Genomic DNA, 26,678 nt, shown 5'->3' on the forward strand with positions numbered 1-26,678 from the left:
ATGTTACCATACTTTTCATGAATTATCAGACCCCTTTTATATAGTAGGAGAGTCCTATTTTAGGCACAACTCTATAAAAGGTAAAAAAAAATCTTCTGATTTACTGATTACCGGTTTCTTATCGATACGTGCCGAGATCCCTGCCGTAATACTCGGTCGGTCACGGATATTTCGGTATTTTGTTGGCTATGCTGGATTGTCTGACAACGTTCTTAGAAGTCGTTCGAGGCAAGGAGCGATTCCGGGACCATGGCCTCGATATTCTCGAAGGCAGGCGTCATGCCCTCGGGTTCTGGCCCGGTGGGACTTTAGCTCGATTTCGGTCCCTTGTTGCCATGTCTCAAGCCTGGCTTATTTTGTGGGAGGTTAGGATGCACCATGAGCTCGATTTCACCCGTATACACTTATATTTATCTTAATTACATAAATAAAAATGATTTAAATTGAAATAGTGATTCAACTTCTGGTCATAGTGGTGATTAGTCATCGATTTTAGAGACTTGCCATTTGGTTAATGTGTGTTAGGACCCGTTTGTTCAAAGATATTTTTTCTTTCTTTTTTTTCGGAATTTTTTTTCAAAAACATGTTTGTCCATACAATTTTGCAAGTTTTTTAAAAAAATCGAGAATGAGGTTTTCAAAAACCAAAAAATAGTTTTGCCCTCCCCTCATAAAATTGCAACATTTCATCAAGTGAAATGTATGTCCAAATATAATTTCAAATATTACTTTTCAACCTAACTTCAAATACTATTTTTTTCAAAAGTTTTAATTTTTATGTCCAAACGTCTACTTAAGGTTTATTCCATTTGTTATGCGCATTTCAAATTTGACCTAATTGGGTCAACTTTAATTAACATAGCAGGCCACGTGGAAAACACGATTTGATTGCAGTCTCATTGAAAGTCAATTGCTACCCAATTTCTTTTTCTATTTTTTTTTTGTATTTAATTCTTTAATATAGTTTCCAAATTCTCATGAATCAGGACTTCAGAATTGGTGTGAAGGGCAAGAGACGAGTGGGACCACTTTCTACAAAGAGATTTGAATGATTGAATAGGAAAAGGATCAAAGGAAACACATGTGATTATGATTTAGCAATCATTTTCACAATTTGTACCTTACACCTACACAAGTGTCAATTTTAATTAGAAACAAAGAACCATGTTTATACAACCATTTATTTATTTAGTCATAATCTTAACTCTTGGTTGAGAATCATTAGTTTCATGGAAAAAGCAAAAAATATACTTAAATCTAGTCACAGCCTATAAGCCATAACAATTAACAAACTGATAGGTTAAACAATAGTAGTGAGTTTTGTGCTCCCATTTTGCCACTTTTAGATTTGTAAGTTTCTAAACTTCATTGTTGTTTTGTTTTTCTATACTGCGAAGTGAGAACTGACCAATAACTTCTTATAGGAACAAAAGTGTTATCGCACTTCAACAAATCAATACTAGCAACATGTTTAATTTAGGACAAAATTTACCGAGTACAGAACGAAGAAATTAGGAGCTGATTACACTTGTCATACTACAAGACCATTTAGTTAGTAAAGAAATAGACGTGAGATCTAACTCAAAACTCCAAAAGCTAGCTCATAACACAGAATTGCCAAAATTATATAAGGAGATTAATTATCACATCTATAACTAATGTGAGACTATATTAACACCCTCGCACGCTCAAGACCGGATATCTATGGAGTGTGTATGATATAATATTGAGAAAATTACGTGACACATCAAATATTTACATTGTATTTATCATTCGTAACTATACTTTCATTAAATTTACCGTTCGTAGCTATATTTGAATTTTATAGCAAATCCATAAAATAAGAGATTAATTATTTTGAACTGAAATAAGAGAGCGAACAAATACAATTGATACAAATTGTATTCGTTGCACGAATGAATGCAATTGCGAGAATGAATACAGTTGATACACATTGTATTCGTTGCGCAAACGAATACAATTGACACATATTGTATTCGTAATTAGGCAAACTTTAGTTATAACTAGGTTCTAAACAATAGTGATTTATGAAAATCCTCAAGAATATTTGAGCGCATGTGAAAAAATAGAACTTAAGTCGAACTCAATTTCAAAAGCTAAATCATGAGATGAGAATTATTCAATATTATATAAGGAGATTTATTGCCCTATATACAACCGATGCTAAACTATTATAACATATATTACAGATATCACAAGTGTGATTAAAATATGTTCAATTAGTAAGCGAACAAAATTACATTTTTATCAATTAAATAAGTCCATCTCATCGCGTGAAAAAGAAATGCTAAAGGGTCAAAGGCGATCCTACTTGATTAATAAGTGTTTGGTAGCTTAAATTAATATTCCTTTTTGGGTTGTTTAATTGTGACTTTCACGTTTTGGTGTAAATGTCTTCGCGTATCTAATCAAATATAATTTTTGACTTTCAAAACTCAATATTCTTATCCAATTTGATGGCATGGATTTTGTACATATGATAGTTATAATACTAACACATCTTAATTGTATTTCACGTTTCAGTAGAAAATGTCTTCGATTGAGTAATTTTTTTTTTGTTAATAAAAATTGTCAACAATATTATTCTTATCCAATTTGACAGTAAAAGCAGATTTTTGTTTGGGTTGACAGTATTACCTTGATGCAAAAAGAAAATAACAATGTAAAGGAATATCTAAAAGCCTAAAAGCAGCAAAGAGAGTTTTTGTGCATAGTATAGAAAAAGATGTGCTTTCCTTGGAATTGGACGATATCCACATCATAAGCTATCCATTGTGTTTTGTGAGGCCATATATATAGAAGCTCAATTTCTCCACTCCTTTTCCAAGCACCAACTAAAATGAATGGGAAAAGGATTCACTATTGATTCTCCTCCTCAGAATCCAAACACTCCCATATCTGCTCTTTACATTTTTCCACTAACTTTTTTTGGGTTTTCAATCGAGGTCCGGTACTCATATTGGGGCCTAAACTCGGACATTGAGTAGGGAAATCATTGAAGATAAAACGTTCCCTAACAAAGGCGACTCAATACCTAGGGCTCAAACTCGAAACTTCTGATTAAGGATGAAGGAGTACTTATTGTTGGGATATACTATTAACCATGCGGTTTAGACATAGTATTTTATTTTATTCTTTAATGGAACAATTATTTATTTAATTTATTCAATTCAATAAAGTACTATTTTAAATAGATCATTTGTTACATGTGTGTTCTTTTAGTTATGTAGTAGACAATTTAGTGTATGGAGTCGTAGCTCATGCACAAAAGATTAAATTGTCGGTTCACATAATTAATAAACTATGTTCACAACCAAAGATATTATTGGACAAAATATCTTGATGATTGTAGCACAAGATTATGGTATAATTTGTCTTGATTATGGGAGTGGGTTTATTTCGACTTCTTGTGCTAGTATACCTAGTATATATTGAACGGACCAAGTAGAGAAAATATATTTTTGTACTGAATATATATAAAACTTTTTCTCTAATTCATTAAATGAGCTTATAATCCTAATCTTGATATAATTATTATGATCAATGTAATTTTATTTATTGTTTTGATTTATCAAAAGGTACGACTCAATTCATAGTTAGTGTATGCCTAATAGATTGGACAATAACGAATAACATTTGTGAAATAATAATTGGTTGATAGAATCCATGACTTGATTTTGAGTTTGATGATACCCCTTTATGTGAGCTTATAAGTTTTCATGTGAAAATCCGGCCGGTGAATTTTGTATCCGTCACATAAAATGGTTTAAGCGGAATTATAAAGGATTTAATTAGTTGATTAAATTAAATTTTCAGTAATTTAATTTAATTAACTGGTATTTGAGATCTTAACATGGGGAGTTAAAATAAGTGTTACTGAATTTTCAAAATTCATATTGAGGAGTTCAATTGCAGTTTTTTTGGTGGAATAAATTGTAATTAATTATAGTAAAACATAATTAATGCTAATTTCGAATTATTGCTATAATTAGTAGACTCTTATTATTTCTGTGGTCCCTGCTATACCTAGTAAAAATCTGGACTTAACTTGGGTAAAAAGTAACTTGGAAGAAAAGTCATCCGGTAGAGTTAGAGTAGGATTCTACTTGTGCAAGTAGAATCCTACACGTTTTTGGAGCAGATTTTCGGCCAAAAACTAGTCAACTTAAGGAAGACTAATTTTACCAAATAACTCACTTTTTAGAGTTGTATTGATCTTGCCACTCAAAGCAAATTTGTCCAAGATTTTACTATGCATATAGCAGAAGACTGCAACCCTAGATTCTAGCTGTGTGGAGGATTTGTACAACGATTTCAAGAGGTTAGTGCTTCTAATCTATCAATTATAACATTGTCTAGTTTATATGTATTTGATGCCTGGATTGTTTGCTTGTTTCCGCTGCGTATGTTCTAACAATTGGTATCAGAACCGACTTACATCTAATTAGATAATGTAATACATCATGAATAGAGTAATATTAAAACGTGTTGTTTAATGATATATGTTTGGTATGATTATTCTATGTCAAAAACGTGATTGTATTTATTAGTATTTTAATTCTGAAATTATGAATTAATATACATATGCATAAACAATGGTGTTATATTTAATGACAATCTATTTAATTACGTTTTTGATGAATAGCAATGTTGGTTTTAATAAAAACGTGACTGTTTTTTCAAAGTACTATTAAATTTGTAATTATGGATTAATACATATATTCATAAACAGTGGATTAATACTATTAATCTATTTTAGTTGCATTTTTATCCATAATCACAGTGTTATATTAATAAAAATGTGTCTGTTTTGAATGTTATTAGTTCTAAAATTATGGATTAATATACGGAATTATGAACAGTGGCATTTTGAACGGGTGAAAAACATTCTGTTTTTTTACAATTTTGTTCGAAAACAGTTTTTTATATAACACTGTAATAATAATAATATTATTTTGAGTTCTGCAATCATGAATTAACATACATAAGTATATTATGTGATTTAAACGAGTCAAAATAATCAAAACCCTAAAAAAGGCCAAAAATAGAATTCTACATATAGGTCATGAATTTGGAATTTTGAAATTCTGTCGAACTCCGATTGACCTCAAATTTGGTAGGTTCATCGGAAACGACCTAGTGAGCAATACACATGAGCTTTTCTCATGATGTACGTCGTTTTTTGGGCATTCGGGGTCGTTTAGATGGGTTTTTGGCCGTTTTTCTATTTTCTGAAGAAAAAAAAACAAATTTAATAAATTTTTTTAAGAAAACAGTGATGGTAGGGTTCAATTCCCATGGTTTCCAATCATGTTTTACAATAATATAATGAATTTATATGTTGACACAGGTCTTCCTCCACATCGGATAAGTTCATTATAGATGATTACTGTAGTTTTGCCTCTAGTTATTTGATTACTTGTATTAACTCTCCAACCGAGTTACATGTTGATTCAATGAAAACTAGAGTTTATAAAAGTGATATTTACCTATCTTAAATTAATAGTTTACTCTCCATCTGAGTTGGTCCTGTTTTAATTTATGGAGTAAATATCTTACATAACTCATATATTTTGCATGAATAGTTAAGTTTCCCTAACAAATCTAACTGTTCAATGAGCATGGTTATATGTGTAATGTGCAGTTTTGAATTTAATTATTCTAAATACGTAACTAATGATCTATTTAATGTGAATATCTCTCAGATTAACCATATCTTCATTCAACCCACGTACCTCAATTTTGAACCAAAACAAGTTAGAAGGACCGAATTATGTTGACTGGAAAAGGAACCATGATATTGTCCTAACTGTTAAAGGTTATAAATTTGTAATCACTGAGGAGTGCCCAGAAAAACCTAATGAAGGTGCTGCTGATGATCAGGTTAAAGCCTATGACAAATAGGTCAAGGCTGATGAGATGGCGCGATGTTACATTCTTGCCTCTATGGCGAATGTTTTGCAACATCAGCATCAGTATATGGGGTCTGCTTATGACATGCTCGAAAGTCTCAAAGAGATGTTCGGTGAGCAAAATTGTGCGGCTAAGCAGACAACCATGAAAGCCCTTTTGAACACCAAGATGGCTGAAGGATCATCGGTCAGGGACCATGTTTTGAAGATGATGGGTCTTCTGAATGAACTGGAGGTCCTTGGAGCTGTGATTGATAAGGAATCTCAAGTTGAGATGGTCCTGCAGACTCTGCCTGACAGTTTTCAACAATTTCGCTTGAACTATAATATGAACAAAATGGATTTGTCACTGGCAAAATTGTTGAATGAGCTGCAAGCGGCATAATCTATCATCAAACAGTAAGCTCCAGTTGTGGCACTGAATATTGAGAAAGCTTCGGTTTCTAAGTCGAAAGGCAGTAAGAAAAAGAAGAAGACTCAAAAGGTTTTGGCACCTGGAGGTGCGGCTAGTGTGAAAAGGCCTAATGGAAAGTCCTATCATTGCAAGCAACCTCGGCATCTCAAAAAGCAATGCCATGTCTATCTGGCAAAGTTGAATAAGCAAGGTAATTCAAATTTAAATGTCGTTGAAACTTATTTAGCGACTGTCTCTACCATGTTTTGGTGTGTAAATTCAGGAGCCACTAATCATATTTGTACTACTTTGTAGGGGTTTCAGGAAACACGACGGCTAAGTGAGAATGAAGTTTGCATTTTCAAGCTAATGGCAAGCCAGTACCAACTTTAGCATTAGGCGATATTAGAGTTTCGTTCAGCAGTGATAGAGTTTTAGTTTTGAAAGATGTTCTCTATGTACCTTCTATTAGAAGGAATTTGATTTCGGTTTCGAAAATAATGGATGTTGGTTATAATATTTATTTTGCTAATAACTCTGCTATTATTAAGTTTAATAAATGTTTTATCTACACTGCTGCTAGAGTACATGACCTTTTTATTCTTGATATATCTCCTCATATACTACAACAACCAAAAGAATTAAATAATATTAATTTACCACATGAAAAACGTATTTCTGAATTGAGCCAAACTTATTTATGGCACTTACGTCTAGGTCATATAAATCTAAATAAGATTTCGAGATTGGTCTCTGATGGACCTTTGAGTTCATTGAAAGTAGAGGCACTGCCAACATGCGAATCCTGTTTAGAAGGTAAAATGACCAAGAGGCATTTTCCCTCAAAAGGAAATAGAGCCAACGATAAGTTAGAATTAATTCACTCTGATTTGTGTGGACCTATGAGTATACAAGCAAGAGGTGATTTTGAGTATTTTGTGACTTTCACAAATGATTACTCAAAATATGGATATATTTATGTGTTGCGCCGTAAGTCTGAATGCTTTGATAAATTCAAAGAATTAAGACGGAAACGGAGAAACGACATGATAAATATATCAAAACATTGCGATCTGATCGTGGTGGTGAATACCTTCCTGCAGAATTCATTAAATATTTATCAGATTGTAGAATTACATCTCAATTATCTGCTCCAGGAACACCACAACAAAATAATGTGGCAGAAAGAAGAAATAGAACCCTTATGGAAATGGTTAGATCAATGTTAAGTTATTCCGATTTGCCTTCTTCCTTTTGGGGATATGCTTTAAAAACAACAAATTACATTCTAAATTTGGTTCCTTCAAAGTCAGTACCTTCAACTCCAACAAAATTGTGGACTGGGCGCAAGCCAAGTTTACGGCACATTCGGGTTTGGGGTTGTCCAACGCATGTGCTGAAAGAGAAAGCGGATAAATTGGAATCGAGTACAGAAGTATGCATTTTTATTGGATATCCAAAAAGAACTAAAGGCGGTTTAATTTATTATCCCAAAGAAAAGAAGGTAATTATTACGACAAATGCCAAATTTTTAGAAAAAGACTATTTAATGAACCATATTCCTAGAAGTAAACTAGTTTTATAGGAATTAAGTAATGGAGTAACTAATGACTCATCTCTGGAACGTATCCCGGAAGCTAGTATTGACATACCACTGCATTATCATAGTGGGAGAAATGTCAATAGGCAGCACAATGCACAAGAGCAATTGCCTGACATCTTACTACCCCGGAGTAGTGGGAGTAATGTTGAGCAACCTCAGATTGTTGAGCAACCTGAAATCGTTCTGCAGTTTGCACTTCAGAAAGAAGTTAATAATATCCCAGCACCGCAAGGTATGGAGGAATCTTCAGTTCCAGAAAATGATGTTGTGATTCAACAACAAAATCAGACTACACCTGTAGTGACTAGTCGTAATGGGAGAATTATTAAAAAACCTCTCCGGTTTGCGCTCTTGGGAGAATCTTTTGATAGAATCCTTGAAGAGCCTAATACAAAACCTCTTAATTACGACGAAGCACTACATGATACAGATGTTGATAAATAGGTTACTGCTATGAAATCTAAAATGGAGTCCATGTAATCCAATCAAGTTCGGGATCTTGTAAAACCACCTACTGGAGTCAAACCCATTGGTTGTAGATGAATATATAAGAAAAAGAGAGAAGTGGATGGAAAAGTGCAAACTTTTAAAGCTAGGCTTGTTGCAAAAGGGTTTACTAAAAAAGAATGGATCGATTATGAGGAAACCTTTTCGCCAGTAGCCATGCTTAAAGCCATTAGGATTCTCTTATCCATTGCTGCTCATTACGATTATGAGATTTGGCAAATGGATGTCAAGACGGCTTTTCTAAATGGAAGTCTTGATGAGTGCATCTATATGACACAACTAGTTGGTTTCATAAAAAGTGGCAATGAACACATGTTGTGTAAATTAAAGAAATCTATTTATGGATTGAAACAAGCTTCTAGAGCATGGAACACTCATCGATTAAAACCTTCGATTTGATCAATGTGAAAATGAGTCTTGTGTCTATAAGAAGTGGGATGGAGATAAAGTTACATTTTTGGTTTTGTACGTAGATGATATTTTGCTCATAGGAAATAATGTGAGCATGTTGAATTCAGTAAAGGAATGGCTGTCCCCACGTTTCGATATTAAAGACTTGGGACAGGCGACACATATCCTTGGGATCAAGCTTATGCGAGATCGCAAGTGAAGGATATTAGGCTTATCCCAAGCACTTTATATTGATACTATTCTCATCAGATTTAGCATGCAAGATTCCAAGAAAGGCTTTCTCCCTTTTAGACATGGAATCTCTTTGTCGAAAGATCAGTCCCCAAAAATGACTGATGAGATAGAAAAGATGAAGGCGATTCCTTATGCTTCTGCTGCAGGGAGTCTCATGTATGCTATGCTATGTACTAGACCTGATATCTGCTTTGCTGTTGGCATGGTTAGTAGATTTCAATCTAACCTGGATGAGAATACTGGACTGCCGTTAAGCATTTAATCAAGTACTTGAAAAGGACTAGAGATTATATGTTGGTGTATCACTCAGGTGATCTTGCACCCATTGGCTATACTGATTCAGATTTTCAGTCAGATAGAGATTCTAGAGAAGTCTACCTCGGGATATATTTTTACCTTAGGAGGTGGATCCATAAGTTGGAGGAGCATCAAGCTATCATATGTTGCTGATTCCACCATGGAAGTCGAATATGTGGCTGCATCTGAGGCAGCTCAAGAGGTTGTTTGGCTCAAGAACTTTCTAAAAGAGCTTAAAGTAGTTCCTTCGGTTCAAGCACCGATTGTACTTTATTATGACAATAGTGGTGCAGTTGCAAACTCGAAGGAACCAAGAAGCCATAAAAGGAGTAAGCATATTGAGCGTAAATATCACTTAATTCGGGACATAACTCAAAGAGGTGATGCAAGAGTGTTGAAGATTGCGTTAGAGGACAATTTGGCAGACCCGTTTACAAAGAACTTGATACAGAAGATTTTTAACAAGCATGTAGAAGGAATGGATATTAGAGTAGTAGACGCATGGTTATGAGTCTAAGTGGGAGATTGTTGGGATATACTATTAACCATGCGGTTTAGACATAGTATTTTTATTTTATTATTTAATGGAACAATTGCTTATTTAATTTATTCAATTCAATAAAGTACTATTTTAAATAGATCATTTGTTACATGTCTGTCCTTTTAGTTATGTAGTAGACAATTTAGTATATGGAGTCTTAGCTCATGCATAAAAGATTAAATTGTCGGTTCACATAATTAATAAAGTATGTTCACAATCAAAGATATTATTGGACAAAATATCTTGATGATTGTAGCACAAAATTATGGTATAATTTGTTTTGATTATGGGAGTGGTTTTACTCCGACTTCTTGTGCTAGTATACTTAGTGTATATTGAACGGACCAAGTAGAGAAAAGATATTTTTGTACTGAATATATATAAAACTTTTTCTCTAATTCATTAAATGAGCTTATAATCCTAATCTTGATATAATTATTATGATCAATATAATTTTATTTATTATTTTAATTTATCAAAAGGTACGACTCTATTCAGAGTTAGTGTATGCCTAATAAATTGGACAATAACGAATAACATTTGTGAAATAATAATTAGTTGATATAATCTATGACTTGGTTTTGAATTTGACGATACCCCTTTATGTGAGCTTATAAGTTTTCATGTGAAAATCCGGCCGGTGGATTTTGTATCCGTCACATGAAATGGTTTAAGCGAAATTATAAAGGATTTAAATAGTTGATTAAATTAAATTTTCAGTAATTTAATTTAATTAACTGGTATTTGAGATCTTAACATGAGGAGTTAAAATAAGTGTTACTGAATTTTCAAAATTCATATTGAGGAGTTCAATTGCAGGTTTTTTGGTGGAATAAACTGCAATTAATTATAATAAGAATTAATTCATGCTAATTTCGAATTAATGCTATAATTAGTAGACTCTTATTATTTCTGTGGTCCCTGCTATACCTAGTAAAAATCTGGACTTAACTTGGGTAAAAAGTGACTTGGAAGAAAAGTCATCCGGTAGAGTTAGAGTAGGATTCTATTTGTGCAAGTAGAATCGTACACGTTTTTACAGCAGATTTTCGGCCCAAAACTAGTCTACTTAAGAAAAACTAATTTCACCCAATAACTCACTTTTTAGAGTTGTATTGTTCTTGCCACTCAAAGCAAATTCGTTCAAGGTTTTACTAGGCATATAGCAGAAGATTGCAGCCCTGAATTCTAGTTGTGTGGAGGATTTGTGCAACGATTTCAAGAGGTTAGTGCTTCTAATCTAGCAATTATAGCATTATCTAATTTACATGTATTTGATGCCTGGATTGTTTGCTTACTTTCACTGCACATGTTCTAACACTTATAACTCCGCCAGTGCCCTTGTTGGTATTTCTCCCCGGACATATTTTGGATGTGCTACAAAGCAACGAGACAACTTCCCAAAAAAATTAGCTGAAGTAATTATAAAGATGCAAGAAACATCATTGATAAAACAAGCAAATATAAGGCTGTGATAGTAATCACTATTTAGATTAATTGACAAGATGTCTAATGTTTGAGATATACTATAAAACTAATTTTTGACCTATATCATAATATAATTTTTTATTTACACGATATAATTTTTGAGTATAGGGAGTTCCACTAACAACACTTCACACTATATTGGCTAAACCACAAAGTATAAATTTTTCGTAATTGTAGAGTGTTGAGAAATGAGAAGTCATTGGACCTAAATCATCAAAGCGTGATTTTATTTGGATCTAATTGGGTTCTCGATAGAACTAGAAAAAAAAAAAATTACGCTTGCTGCTTATATCAAATTATAATATTTATTATAATAATATAATTAAGTGATAAATTAAAATAAAGTATATATTAATTAATTATAATTAAATAATAACAATAACAATATATATAAAGTTATGTACATGTATATTTAGTGAATTAGTGTATAAATAGGATTTTAGGTAGATCTAGGTGATGGGGCGTTTTGAAAATAAGAAGCGGCAGTTACTGCCACTGAAAGGGCGTTACTTTTAGGTGACGCGGTGGCTTGATCCGCTTTCTTTTCAGCGCAGTTATCAATTCCTCGAGATTATCCATAATCCTTCTTCTTTCTTATATATAAGTACTCAAGTAGTAAGTATTTACTATTTCTTTTGCTTTATAATAATAACACGAGTAAGAAGAGCGGAAAAAACAAAAACTTGAATAATAAGTATAAAGCCCAAAGCCTAAGCTAATTAAGGTAATCAAAAGCCTAAGACAATCGTATCAACAAAATCGACGTGAAGATTGCGCAGAGAGAGAAAGAGAGAGAGAGAGAAGCAATGAGGACCAGAGCTCCCTCACAACCGCTCCGGTCCGCCCTACCCAATCCCTACTACGGTAGTATTTGATTTATGCTTTTAGACGTGAGCACATTGTTTTCGTGGAGAGAAGATTCTAGAAAAGGGAGAGAGGGAGAGAGAGAGAGAGAGAGAGAGAGAGAGAGAGAGAGAGAGTTGAAATGGTGATGGAGGATAACGAAAGTTGTGGTAGTAGAGTGGTGGATTCAGCGCCGACGAACAGTCGCCAACACGGTAAAAAAATGGAGGTTTACAATGAGGTTCTTAGCCGGCTTAAACAATCCAACAACGTTGAGGCTCAACAGCCTGCCTTTGACGATGAGCTTTGGGCTCACTTCAATCGCCTACCTACTCGGTAAACTCTCTCTCTCTCTCTCTCTCTCTCTCTCTCTCTCTCTCTCGATATGCAGTGTTTGTTACAGTAAGATGTATTAGCATATGATCGCTAATGTTATCTGTATTTATTTGGAATTGAGTTGATTGCGGTGCTGTTATGCCTGATGAGATTTGTTATCCTGTTAATATTTTGAGGTTATCAATTCTCATTTCGTTCTACTGGTGAATTTGAAAAATTAAATTTCAGATCGAAATAAGAGTTGAATGAAGCATGTGAATTTGTGTTGATAATTCTTATGGTTTGCAGATACATTCATATATGTGTGCTGTAGAGTCAGGAGGTTGAAAATTATCCTATGCCTTAGCAAAATAAGCTGCTGCATAGTTTTTTCTTCAATTAAAGTTAATTAGTTAATTTTTTTTTTTGGCATTTTAAGGTACGCGTTAGATGTGAATGTTGAAAGTGCAGAAGATGTACTCACGCATAAGCGGTTACTACATCTCGCACATGATCCGGCTAATAGACCTGCCTTTGATGTCCGGCTGGTGCAGGTTAGTTGCTTTTGCTGGATTTTGGTTCAGTTTAATGCCAAATTAATTGCCGCTAAAATTGTTCATTTTTTCTCGATTAATGGAATATTAGTAGCTCAGCTGTTACCCCTTGTTATCATAATCACATGCATGATGTGTAGGAATAGGTATGAATTGAGTTTGTAAGGTAAATCTGCATTTTTGTAGAGGTTATACTTTACCACACATTTCATTGAATTAGATTTTATCAACTTCTTTCACCTCAATACCTTCAATTTATGTTTTTGTCATAGTGGAATAGTTCTATCTGCAACCAATGAAGTCTCAGGTTCCTGGTAATTTCTTTTGATTTTATTCATTCTAAGTGGTTCCTCTGAGACAATGCCAATTGCCATCTTTTATCTTCTATATTCATCTTGTTATTTGCTTCATTTCTAACTCAAGTTACTCGTAGTTGCTTGTTAAATTAAATGTGGCATTATGCAGGTTCCTCCAGTTACTGATGGAAACTCAGCAGATTCTGTTCCGTTTAGCTCTGCAAACAAGGGAATTAGCCGAAGGTACCTAAAAAGCTGTTTCCTATAGGATATTTTACTGTCTTTGAGTACTGTTTATTTGATGCTTTGTCGCCTCCTTCAAGTATTTACTTCAGCATGACCTTTGTCATTTTGATTATGCTAAAATGTTCCCTCCATCTTTATTTGCAGCGTCCTTCCTCTACCTGCCTTTGGTTCTTCGCCTAATCTCGAAGCACTTGCTCTTGAAGCTAACAAATCTGAAGTTCAAGATGGGGATGCTACTGTTACTTGTGGAAATTTGCTACGGTATACATTCTTGAGATATAAATTTGTTGTCTTAGTTTATGTCCTGAACTCCTTTATCCCTTTAACATGATGATGATGCATAGAGGACACCTGCAAAAAGCTTGGAATAATCTGTGCCCACTGTGCTGTTGTGATGATTCCCCTTGTTTTGTGAAAATCTGTGTTTTAATTTAACACTGTAATGTGAACGTGTGACTATCACCCGTTTGAAAATTATGATTACATTAATATTCATCAAGGTGGAAAGCATTTCAGTTCTGTTTCCTTATGTTGTGCATGCTCATGCATATATTTTGAAGCTTACTACTAAACATGGTGCATAATTATGACAGGCCCATGCATGAAATTACGTTTTCAACTGATGACAAGCCGAAGCTCCTCAGCCAGGTAGTTGGATGTGCTTTTTCATTTGATTTACTCTTTTGCTTGATAGAAATGTATAACCCTGCTGGTATAGAGGTGGAAGGAAAACTGAGCTTTGGATTTGACAGTTAAGAAGGTCATGTTTCTCAGTGTTTTAAAAGGCGTGGGCGTAAGGCGGGGCGTTTTACATATGCCTCAGCGGGGCGTAAGCCCCATAGGTATTTAATTTTTAATATTTTATAAAATAATATAATGACAGTTAATATTTATAAACAGGTAAAATTGCATAAAAATTGAAGAAAACTATATATATGTGTGCTCCATCCCCACAAAAAACTAATCAAAATAATCTATTATACGTTACTTACAAGCACAAGTAATTTGAGTCTAAAAGAATAAAGTTTTCTATATGGAGGAACAAAAAGGATGATTAACCTGCAATTTGAACTTTGAATTTGTTGCTATGAAGAAAAATGTAGTTCTCTTTGTATTTGTAAAAAAAATTAAATATTCGTTGCTTTTGGGAGATATTAGCAGACTAGCGGACAAGATAAAAAATTGAAAAAATCATGAATTAGGGCTTAATTCAATAAAAAGGGTCTTTACTTTTAAATTTAATACTTTTGAGTTCCTTTTTAAACCTTTTGACTAATTACCAAACTGACTTTTGAGAATTTGGGTATTATATGAAGGACTAATTCAACAAATTTTGTTTTAGTTTGAAAAAGTTTTTGGGGCTTACTCCTTACTAAAACAATGTGCCCCGAACGCCCGGGCATACGCCCCAAATTGCGGGGCGTACGCCTCTTGAGACTTTCGCCCCACACCATTGCCCCGGGGCTCGCCCCAGAAACGCCTTTTAAAACAGAGATGTTTCTACAATTAAAAACAATCTCTACCAACATGTTTAGTGTTAAAAATTTATGAATCTTAATGGTTCTTTTTCTGGGTGTTGGGGGTTTATTATTTTTTTTTTGGGGAGGGGCTAAGTTATTTGACCGACATCCTTGAAGGTAAGGACCATTGGGGTTTTATGACCTGGGGTTTCAAGAACCATAGGTGAAGCAGCAAACGTTTTTTTGGTGATGCAATAATACATAAAAGCCTGTCTGTTCTTTTTGGATTGCGATGTGGTACTGTTAGAAGGGCTGTATTTGCTAAACTACAGATTTTGCAGCTTATATTAGTTCACATATTCTTATAATTCAAACTGTGTAGCATTAATGAATCCCTTCAATGTGTGACAGTTAACTTCATTACTAGCTGAGCTTGGGCTGAACATTCAGGAAGCACATGTATTTTCCACTGTTGATGGCTACTCCCTAGATGTTTTCGTTGTTGATGGTTGGCCCTATGAGGTATATTTTCAGCCATAATATGCTCATTGCTTTATACTCTTGCAAAATGTCACTTGGATCCGCTCTTATCTTAAGGTCCTATTATATCTTTCACCTAATACAAAGAACTGATAGATAATGTATCATCTTTTACCTTAATTTAGCTTTTTTTCTTCTGTCCTTTCTTGGGTATGTAGTAAATAGATCATTCTTTAACAGAAGTTCTGCAGTTGTTTCATGTTATTAATTGGAAAAACATTTTTTTAACTTTTCATCTTCAATATCTAAACTAGGGAGAAGAAAGTACTGGTTCAAAAAGTGTTTTTCACTGGCTCATGGAATGGGGGCACTTTGTGTAGTGCTTACTAAGTAAATATTCAATGTCGAATTTCCATGTTTGTGCATTAATTAGTCCCTTATCTTTTGTAAAAGAGTGAATAAGTGGAAAGATGCTTATTTCAAATGCCAACTGTATCACTCAGTTAGAGGTAGGGATGCTTGTTTTCATGTGGTCTCATTTCTGGTGGAGCACTAATATTTTGTTTCCTGTCAGGAAGTTGAGCAGCTTCGAATGGCACTGAAAAGGGAAATTCTGATGATTGAGGTATCTCCTGGTCTTTCTTACCCAAGTTATGCCAACCAATTTTCAGGACAATCCTTAGTGCCGATTCTTTGAAACTAGAATGTTTATGGCGATCAGAATAACAACAACAACAAACCCAGCTTAATCCCATAACGTGGGGTCTGGGGAGGGTAGTGTGTACGCAGCCTTACTCCTACCCTATAAAGGTAGAGATGCTGTTTCCGATAGACCCTCGACTTAAGGAACGGTAAAAATAAAGCAGCAATAACAACAATAATATAATAAGTAATGGAAGCGAGTGACATAACAAGTAATAAAGAAGTAAGAATAAAAGAATACAAGAATAATACTAGTACTACTGGTAAACCTAGGAGAAACTCACAACTACCTGTCAGCTTACCACTCTCGACCTCCACACCTTCCTATCACTAGTCATGTCCTCGGTTAGGTGAATCAGTGACATGTCCTGCTTAATTACCTCCCCAATACTTCTTTGGCCTACCCCTGCCCTTCCTCAAGCCTGCCATGGTCAACCTCTCACATCTCATGACCGGGGTATCTATGTCTCTCCTCTTCACATGCCCAAACCAAGAACCTATGCTGCATCGACACACACTCACTCGGGATAACCTTGCAGTCAGTGCAAAGGCCCCTATCACCTCTCCTGAGGAGAAGATAATCAATTTGAGGCTTGGCAACCCTACTTTGTAAAGTGACCAAGTGGTCCTCCCTCTTCTGAAAACCAAGTCAAAGGCTTTAGCAAAGTCCAACAACGAAGTATCGCCCTCGTTCCTAACCTCGAAACCGAACCTGCTATGCACCTCGTCATAACCCCTAGGCGTCTCCCCAACATGACCATTAAAATCACCCCCTATGAAAATCTTCTCGGACTGCGGAATACCACGAACAACCTCGTCCAAATCTTCCCAGAAACGCCTTTTGACCTCCTTAATGGGGAAAGAGTTGTTATTGTCAGTCTTCCAAAATTGGTTGAAGAATGGATTGTTGCCTCCCTATATAGTTTTTGAGCAATCTTCGCCTCATGAAATAGCTCTTGGTGTTGAGCTAGGTTCAAGGTCCACTTTCTTAACAAGTCCGATTCGGCGGTTCGATCTATGATTTATCATTCATGGATGTTGATAAGATCCATTCATTTAGCAGCACCTTAGGATGGCATAGCCTTAAAAGTGAAGGGCGAGGTTCAAACGAGGAAAAGCTTACGGTGGATACCTAGGCACCCAGAGACGAGGAAGTTATCAGAGCAAGACTCATCCCTATTCCCATGTTATGTTATCCACGTTTCAGTTGTCCAAGGCTAGGCTGCAGGGGTGTTAAGTCTCTCACATTGGTTGACACCTTGAGGGTGTGGTTGTTGTCTTCTTAAATATTTTTAGGAAATCCTCATTTCATGAGCTATGGGGTTTGGTTAGGCCCAAGGTTCATTTTCTTAACAATTATCAGCTGAAGTAGTTATGTCTCGTTTGCAAGGAATCATGTGTCGACGTGCAGTTATGCTTCTGTAACTTGCAGATTTCTACTTTAGGGCATCAATCCTTATGCGATTATAGACATATCACACACGCTCTAGGACTCATTGCTTTGCAATCTGGATTTAATTCCTTCCAATGGTAGCTCATCTGCTTAGGTTTCATTGTTAAAATAAAAGTTTCAAAATACGGTACACATCTCCCAAAACACCAAACTTCTGAAGCTTAAGTTCACATGCTTAGAATTGAAATCATAATAAAACACTTGCCTGCTGAATAAATAGATGTGTTGGTTTTTCTGCAGTTACTCTAAGGAATATTTTGTTTCCAGGTTTCCATTTTTTAAGAAATATAAGTTTCACTAGTTATTTTGTTTGGTTATATTTAATTGTTGTTTAACCAGAGTAGTGCATGCAGCAATCTTCACCAAGTCAAAGTCCATCAGAATCTTTTAGAGAGGAGATCAAAACACTGATCAAATGTGAGTTTGATCCCGTGACAATTCCTTGTGATGGCGTTGATGTCTGGGAAATTGATCATCAACTTCTAAAGTTTGAAAACAAGATTGCTTCTGGTTCATATGGTGACTTGTAAGTTTTTTTTGTTAATGATGGTGACTTGTAAGTTTGTCATGCACTAGATCATATTTATGATTCATTTTTAGTATCAAAGGAACTTCATTAGGTATCTGCTTGTTTCAGATACAAAGGTACATACTGCAGTCAGGAAGTGGCTATCAAGATCCTCAAATCTGAGCGCTTGAACACAGAATTGCAAAAGGAGTTTGCCCAAGAAGTTTATATCATGAGGTTTGTTGGATAACATGGTACCTTTGAAGGTTATGGAAACCTCGACTGCTTTATATGTGCTTAGCTTATTATGATCCGACATCTGCATTCTTAGTTCCCTCTCTAGTTTTCTTTTGTCCTGAGATTACTTTTGTATCTTGTGAAGGAGCATGATTTGTGTTTGTTGCAATAATTTTGGGAGAACTGCTTTTCTTTCTATATTGGGGTAGAGCAGCCGCTCATTGTTGAAGTGGTTTCTTACTGCTTTTTACTGCTGCATGTATACGTGCTGACGTGCATATGTTCCCATCTTACTGATTTTTTCAGAAAGGTTGTATATGTTCCCTTCTTTTTCCTTAGGAAAGTGTAGCTTAAAGGAATAACAAATTGCTCATATCTGAAGAGTCACTATGTTTCAGTGATGTTTTAGATTGTCATTGCTATAATCCCTAATGAATTAGCCGATCTTGCTCTCTTTTTGTATGCATTTGTTCTATTTTCCATTCTTGGATGCAATTCGCTGTGTTGGGTAGGCAAGGACTATATATAATTTCAAGATTTAATTTCTCTGACACTTCATTTTGCCTGTGCTTGCAGAAAAGTTCGTCACAAAAATGTTGTGCAATTCATAGGGGCATGTACTAGGCCCCCAAATCTGTGTATAGTGACAGGTACATAAATAACTTAGTCAGGGAAACTTAAGCTGCGGACGGCATATTTTGTTCTGAAAACGTGGTTGCCTTCTCCTTGCCTTCTCCAGATTAGTTTTCTTACTAATGATTTTACGTCTTAACTGTAGAGTACATGTCTGGAGGAAGTGTATATGACTATTTACACAAACAAAAGGGCAGTTTTAAACTTCCTACTTTGCTCAAAGTAGCAATTGATGTATCAAAAGGAATGAATTACCTGCATCAGAATAATATCATACACAGGGACTTGAAGGCTGCCAATCTATTGATGGATGAAAATGAAGTAAGATACTATCTCATTAAGCACAATAATATTGTAAATTTTTTTGCTATTGTATTGGTAGATGTTTTCAGCTGTCATATTAAGATTGATTAATCTCATAATCTATACCAGTCCATTTTTTTAAAACTAAATATGAGAGTGAATCTTGCTTTAGTAAGTTCCATTCCATGCAACCTATATTCAACTGTCGATACTCAAGGAGACGACCTCACAGCCCAAAAGGATTAGTTCTTCAATTGCATATTGGATAGCCATCAGAGATGTCATCCTGGGATTAACTGGACTTATAGGGAAAACAATATCTCTACTTATGCTTCATTAATAATGTTTTCTTTTTGACTCTTTTGCTAAGTGAAATTGTGTTCATCTTATTGATGAGCTTCTTGAACTTGGGACATATCCAAAATAGAGATACGATAAACATAACCATGTTTTGGTTTTGGATTTTCCATGAAACTTTCATGCTTCGATTTAAACATAAGATATGAGAACAAGCATGAATCATCTTTTAGTTTGAGCTTTATTATGAAATTTCAAGTTTCACAGGATAGCCAGAACCGGAACTACAGTTAGATATATATATACTTGTGATTGAACAAATTTTATGGCTATATATTGTTCAAGAATGGGAAGGGAAAGAAAAAATGGAGGGCCTAAACTCTTCCCAACACTTTTGAAGATGTGGGGGGGGAATGCATTTCTCTCTTTATTTTCTATGAATTTTAGCAGGTAAGCTATAAGCAGTTTTCTAATCTGAAGTGAGACAAAGAGAGAGGGACTAATGCTTCAGGCTGATAATTACTTATTCATTTTTGAAAAACTGATAATTGTTACAAGTCATAATAGACATACAACACATGAAAAACAGATTTTGATTAAGCAATCAGAATCTTTACTGTCTGAAGCCTCCTTTATTAAAAGTTGGAAGGTTCAAAGAGGTTGACATGCTATGATGTGATGTTTACTTTCAGTTACCTCCTTGTCTGATAATGTACAAGAGCTCTACCTTTCTCTACAGTCCTAGTCTAAGACTGGAGATGGAACTGCGAAATGAATTTTGGGTGTTACTTTCTGGTGTTACCTTCCTTTCAATTCTTACTTTCTGGTGTTACCTTTCCTTTCAATTCTTTTTTTTTTCCATTGAATTTTAATTTTATCAAAGTTACTTTTTGTATGCACAGTTCGAGTAGAGTTAAACCCTTTGGTGAATTTGCTTGACTGACCAAATATTCTGAGTTTTTGGCATGGTTTGTTTGGTTGTAGCATTAGTCCTTTTCTTGGATTTTAGTTAGTGCTTCATCCTCCCAATCTTTTGAAATTAGTTTTGGTAAAATTTGAGCCTAAAAGTTAGATTTTCAGTTGTTTGTACTCGACTGCTTCTTTTTTCCTACTTATAGCATAAAAAGGTCTGCTTTTGTTTCCTAAATTTCTTGGAAATTATATGCATCATGTTCCTTTTCCCACTGCAAGGACCTAAATGAGCTTGCCAAGGCCTTGTAATAGCAAATGATCATTCTTCTCATCAGCTTTAATTTTCTAATGTCCTTTCATAAATTATCAGTTTCCTTTTATTTTTTCTACTTTCATCAACCCGCTATGCTAACACAACATGTTCTGTTTTGTATCAAGTTTTACCCGGTACTCTATTATTTCAGGTTGTTAAAGTGGCTGATTTTGGTGTTGCCAGAGTGAAGGCACAGACTGGCGTCATGACGGCGGAGACCGGGACCTATAGATGGATGGCCCCTGAGGTATGCTTTGGTCATCAACATTAGTATCTTGCTGTACCAAGTCATCGTGGATTTGAATGAAAGCTATTTGCATTCTCTCCTTTTTGGGTTGGTTGTTTTTTTTTTTGGGGGGGTGGGGGGTGGGGGAGGAGAATGTTTATGCCTCTCATTTAGTGTCAACGGTGTATTTGGTCTTACAACTGCCTAAGCCAGCACTGAGCCTTGAGTAAGAAATGAGCTTGAGGGAAGATTCTAATGCATCTTAAATTTAACCATATGCATATTAGATCCAACATCCAAAGAAGGTGATATTAGATGAGGAAAGGCAGAATAGGAAAGAGAGAGGAACTATTGATTCGCACTTGGTCATCGTGCTCGGGTGAAAAGCCGACGGTGAAGCAATAGTGTGTTGGATTATGACCGCACACCTCTGAGTCAAGCTTTAGGCTCGTACTTGCTTACCAACAAACAACACACACCCAGTAAAATCCCACTAGTGGGGTCTGGGGAGGGTAGAGTGTATGCAGACCTTATCCCTACCCCGGAAGGGTAGAGAGGTTATTTCCGGGAGACCCTCGGCTTAACAGCAGAGACAATAATATCATAAAAGAAGCAAAAGAATAGGTCCGTAACAACAAAAGAAGCCAGAAAAATAATAGCAGCGTTGTAAGAGACAACAATAAGTGGAAGGGTAATAACACAATACTATGCAAACCAAAAAAATAGTGTGAACACAACATAGACTGCTAACAGACCTAACAAAACTCTATCAGACTACCCGGTACAAAGAGGGAAAAACGCTCTACTATCCCCTAGCCTACAACCCTAATGCTTGACCTCCACACGTTCCTATCAAGAGCCATGTTCTCGGAAATCTGAAGCCGCGCCATGTTTTGCATGATCACCTCGTCCCTATACTTCTTAGGCCGGCCTCTACCTCTTCTCGTACCTGCCAAAGCCATCTAAGGGGCATCTAGGCTTCTCCTCCGCACGTGCTCGAACCATCTAAGCCTCGCTTCCCGCATCTTGTCGTCCACGGGAGCAATGCCCACCCGCTCCCGAATATCTTCATTCCTAATCTTATCCAGTCTAGTATGCCCGCACATCCATCTCAACTTCCTCATTTCGGCTATTTTTATCTTCTGGATATGTGAATTCTTGACTGGCCAACACTCAGCTCCATACAACATTTCCGGTGACAGCTAAACCAGGCTCGTACTTGCTTATAAGGGAAAAATCAGATTCTTAAGGGAGCTGCGAATTAGACTTTTAGCATTAACTGTGGCTTCAGCTGTCTTTTATCATGCAATTTCTTAATATTACATGTTTTAGCAGTTTCAACACTTATATCGTTGTGGAATATTCTTCGGTAACTTGTGTGTAATCCAATTTATGCAACAACTGACCCATTAACCACGCAAAAATCTTCCCTTGATCTAGTACATAACTTTTCAATAATCCTCCACGAAATTCTGGTACGTTCAAAGTTTGTCAACCTCGATGCTCGATGAGTTTTATCAAGAGAGATTCCAGCCTATAGACCAAGTATACAAGGTTTTCTTTCCCTTTCTTAAGATCTTTGTCAAGTTTCTTTGCCCTACCCAAAAGAAAGTATGTGCATGAGCTTTTGTTCGAATAGGCCTATTGGGTCATGCCCAAAACCCAGCATGACATCTATGTGAGAACTAGACCAAATACCAAGTATGTTTCTAAAAAGCTAAATTGCTCGGACTCGGGTACGGGTGTCCGATACGGGTGCAGATCTAGAGGTCAGATCCTTCATGATCTAAATTTAAAGATTCGGGGGTACGGATCCAGGTACGGATACGGGTGCGGAGATTCGGCTAAAAATAATTCAATTATTTAAAAATAGAGTTATAAAAATATATCTAAATTATGAGACATTATGTGAAAAACTTACAAGGTATTCCGAGAAGGAGAAAATATTAAACAAGAGTAGAATTTTAGAAGGAGATAAAAGGAAAAAGACTGACATAGAAATTTATATATACAAGGTATTTCATTTTCTTCCATATCACCCTAGCTTTTGATTTGTTTTCAAAAATCATTGTATCTGTCCTAACTTTATGTGAACAATCCTAAAGTTAAAGTGCTTCCCAATTTAGAAAGGGTTCATTCTTTTTGGAACGGACTAAAAAGGAAATAGGTTCACATAAACTGAAACAAAGGGAGTATATGTTACCATCTCAAAAAAAAAAAAAAGGGGGGGGGGGGGGGGGGGGCACTGAATTTAAAAATCACAGCAATTTATGAATTTTTTATTAAGTTGAAAAGTCAATGTTTAAAACGTTGTGCACATGTGTAAGAAGAACTGTAAGAGAAGGGAAAAAAGCAGACTAATTTATGACTTTGGAACTAAAGCTTAAAGCTGATATATGAGTAAAGTATGGGGGGTAATGGACACCTCAATTAATGTGTAAGAAGAAATGGGACACGTTGGTGCTGCTTATTTACTGTGTTTTTCACGTAAAAGGTAATCAGTGGGCATTTAAGGGTATTTTTGTCACTTGCTACATATTTAAGTGACATGGCCAAAGTCTTCTCCTAAATATTAAACTCAGTGCCCAGTCAAACAGGTTTACATAAATTGAAACGGAGTGAGTATGTATATTTAAATAAAAACAGTACATAGGGTTGTACTGAAGCCTGGTATTGGGAGGTGAGATATTCATATCTCAGAACATAGGTCAACATTCCTGTCTATTTAAGCCCATTTTGGGGTACCAAAATAAGCTGAGAGCATGAAATTGGAGGGAGAAGATGGCTTAACTATTTTCTATTGACTTGCGAATGTTTGTAGCAATTTCTGATTTACTTTTATGATTTTCCAAGTTTGATCTTTGCTCTCATTTAACTGTTACTTTACCTGCATTTGCTTAAAGCAGCTCTTTGTTCTTGAAGGTTATAGAACACAAGCCATATGATCACAAAGCAGATATTTTCAGTTTCGGGGTTCTGTTATGGGAATTGATGACTGGAAAGGTATTATCTGTGGTTGTTAACTTGGTATTTAGCTGCTTTTTGTTGTTTGTGTTTGGTTGTATTTATCTCTTTATTTGATTATCAGCTCCCATATGAGTACTTGACCCCACTACAAGCTGCCATTGGAGTGGTCCAGAAGGTATGATATTATCAAATGCCTGATAGTTGATTGCATATTACTTGTGCCTACACAAGCATGCAGAGACATATAAAAGAAAATATGCATATGTGATGGTATTTCTTTTCTAATGGATTTCAGGGGTTGCGACCAATTATTCCCAAAAATACTCATCCAAAACTTGCTGAGTTGCTTGAAAAATGCTGGCAACGAGATCCAACGTCGAGGCCTGATTTCCCTGAAATAATAGAGATGTTGCAGCAAATAGCAAAAGAGGTATGTTTACTTCTCTTATACATTACCCAATTGCATCTATCTTTTATTGTTGCGCCAGTGAAAAACCTAATGAGCATACATACAACACGAATGATTGTTAGATTAATAAATCGACCTAGTGAAAACACGTCTTTTGGTCAAGTTCCAATGCATACTTGCATAGAGTTAGTGAAAGGATTAGTTTCATTTTTCCTTTCCCCCCCAAAAAAATCAAGTTGGCAAAAGGAATGGTCAGTCTTCGTGAAGTCCAACAAGTTTGACACCCATAATATGAAATTTTAATGTGTGGTTAAGTTAGGATTCTTCTCATCCAGTCTTCAGCATCCAAAATTACTGCCCTTTCTTTTCTTCATTGTTATAGTTACTTGTGTAATTGTCATATAACTACTTATTACGGCTTTGCTCTTAATATATCGAAAGTCCCTAGCTTCTCGTCATGTGAAGACACGTTAAAACATTCATCATATTAACACTTGATATGGTACAGGTTGCAGATGAGGAAGATGATCGTCGCAAGGAGAAGTCATCATCTGGAGGATTCTTTTCAGTCCTCAGACGTGGACACCACTAAGTAGATACACTTATAGAGAATGTTGATAAAAAATTATAATCTGATTACACGTTTCTAGCCTTATTTATCCATATTGTACCGATTTTTTCCTGATCAATGTTCTCGTCATTTTTAATATTAAGTTTTTGCCAATTCTTGTTAACTGATGAAATTGGGATGAATTTGATGGAATGAATCTAAGAATCTGTGAAGAGAGACCATCGTGTGAAGAGAGACCAGCGGGTAAATAAAAGGGAAAATTGATTCATTGATTTTTCTATTTTTGACCCCACATGTCTATTAGTATGTACATTAATAATAAAATCGGACATGATCTGGTCCAGTATAAAGGGAAAGAAAATATATCGGCCAAGCTATACAAACAGGCCCAACTATAAAGTCCAACTAGAAATCTATCCTAGATCAACAACAGTCCCAATTCTATCACCCCCCTCAAGCTGGAGGGTGAATGCACACCCAACTTGCACAAAAACTTGTGATGAGGAACACATGTTAAAGATTTGGTCAAGACATCAGACAAGTTGATTAGTAGAAGATATATGTGTAAGATGGATCACCCCAGAAGAAAGCACAACTCTCACATAATGGCAATCAACTTCAATATGTTTAGTCCTCTCATGGAAGACAGGATTTCTGGCAATGTGAAGGGCAACCTGACTGTCACAGTAGATAGGAACATGAGTGGAAACAGACAAACCCATATCAGCTAGCAACATGATGAGCCAAACCACTTCAGTAACAACTCTTCTTAATGCCCTATACTCTGCCTCAACAGAAGATAAAGAAACAATAGGTTGTTTCTTAGATTTCCAGGATATAGGAGAGTCACCAAGCACAACATAATAGCCAGCCACAGATCTTCTAGAAATGGGGGCATGCGGCCCAATCAGAATCAGCAAAAGCCTTCAAGGAAAAATCAGAACTGGCATTCAACAGAATCCCTTGAGCAGGGTCATTGAGAAGGTATTTGAGAACTTGTAGACCAGCAATCATGTGAGGCACCTTGGGAGAAACTAGAAATTGGCTAAGGTATTGCACTGAATAGGAGATGTCTGGTCTTGTGTGCTGGAGAAAATTAAGCTTACCAATCAGTATATAAAGTAGGATCAGGAAGAGGGTCACCTGATTCAGGAGTTAGCTTGACATGAGGATCAAGAGGTGTAAGAGCAGGTCTTACATCTAAACACTTGAATTCAGTGAGAAGGTCCTTGGTATACTTGTGCTGATTGATGAGGAACCCCTAATCAATCTTAGTAACCTCAAACCCTAGAAAGTAATGTACAGATCCAAGATCCTTGATCTTGAAGTGTTGATCAAGAAAAGACTTCAGACTAATCATTTCAGCATTATCATTTCCAGCCAACATAAGATCATCCACATAGACAGCTAGAATGTTTAGTGATCTTGGTGAAAAGAGAAGAATCATTTTTACTAGGAGAGTAACCTCTGGACACAAGTGACCGAGAAAGCTTGGCAAACCATTACCTAGATACCTGTTTTAGCCCATATAATAACTTCTTCAAT

General features: G+C 35.6%; 1 protein-coding gene across 1 annotated transcript; it reads left to right on the forward strand.

Moving 5' to 3' along the window:
• The first annotated feature begins 12,134 nt into the window (after window positions 1–12,134).
• LOC104116690 (serine/threonine-protein kinase STY46-like) lies at window positions 12,135–25,296 on the forward strand. Its single transcript, XM_070186286.1, has 16 exons — window positions 12,135–12,587; window positions 13,006–13,120; window positions 13,586–13,659; window positions 13,807–13,923; window positions 14,256–14,310; window positions 15,534–15,644; window positions 16,177–16,227; window positions 18,111–18,283; window positions 18,395–18,502; window positions 19,079–19,152; window positions 19,281–19,456; window positions 21,112–21,207; window positions 24,109–24,189; window positions 24,275–24,328; window positions 24,449–24,583; window positions 25,071–25,296. The coding sequence occupies exons 1-16, from the start codon at window positions 12,394–12,396 to the stop codon at window positions 25,152–25,154; spliced, it is 1,698 nt and encodes a 565-aa protein (XP_070042387.1). The 5' UTR covers window positions 12,135–12,393; the 3' UTR covers window positions 25,155–25,296.
• Window positions 25,297–26,678: the final 1,382 nt, after the last annotated feature.

Source organism: Nicotiana tomentosiformis, chromosome 10 (genome assembly GCF_000390325.3).
Source record: "Nicotiana tomentosiformis chromosome 10, ASM39032v3, whole genome shotgun sequence".
Lineage (NCBI taxonomy): Eukaryota > Viridiplantae > Streptophyta > Magnoliopsida > Solanales > Solanaceae > Nicotiana > Nicotiana tomentosiformis.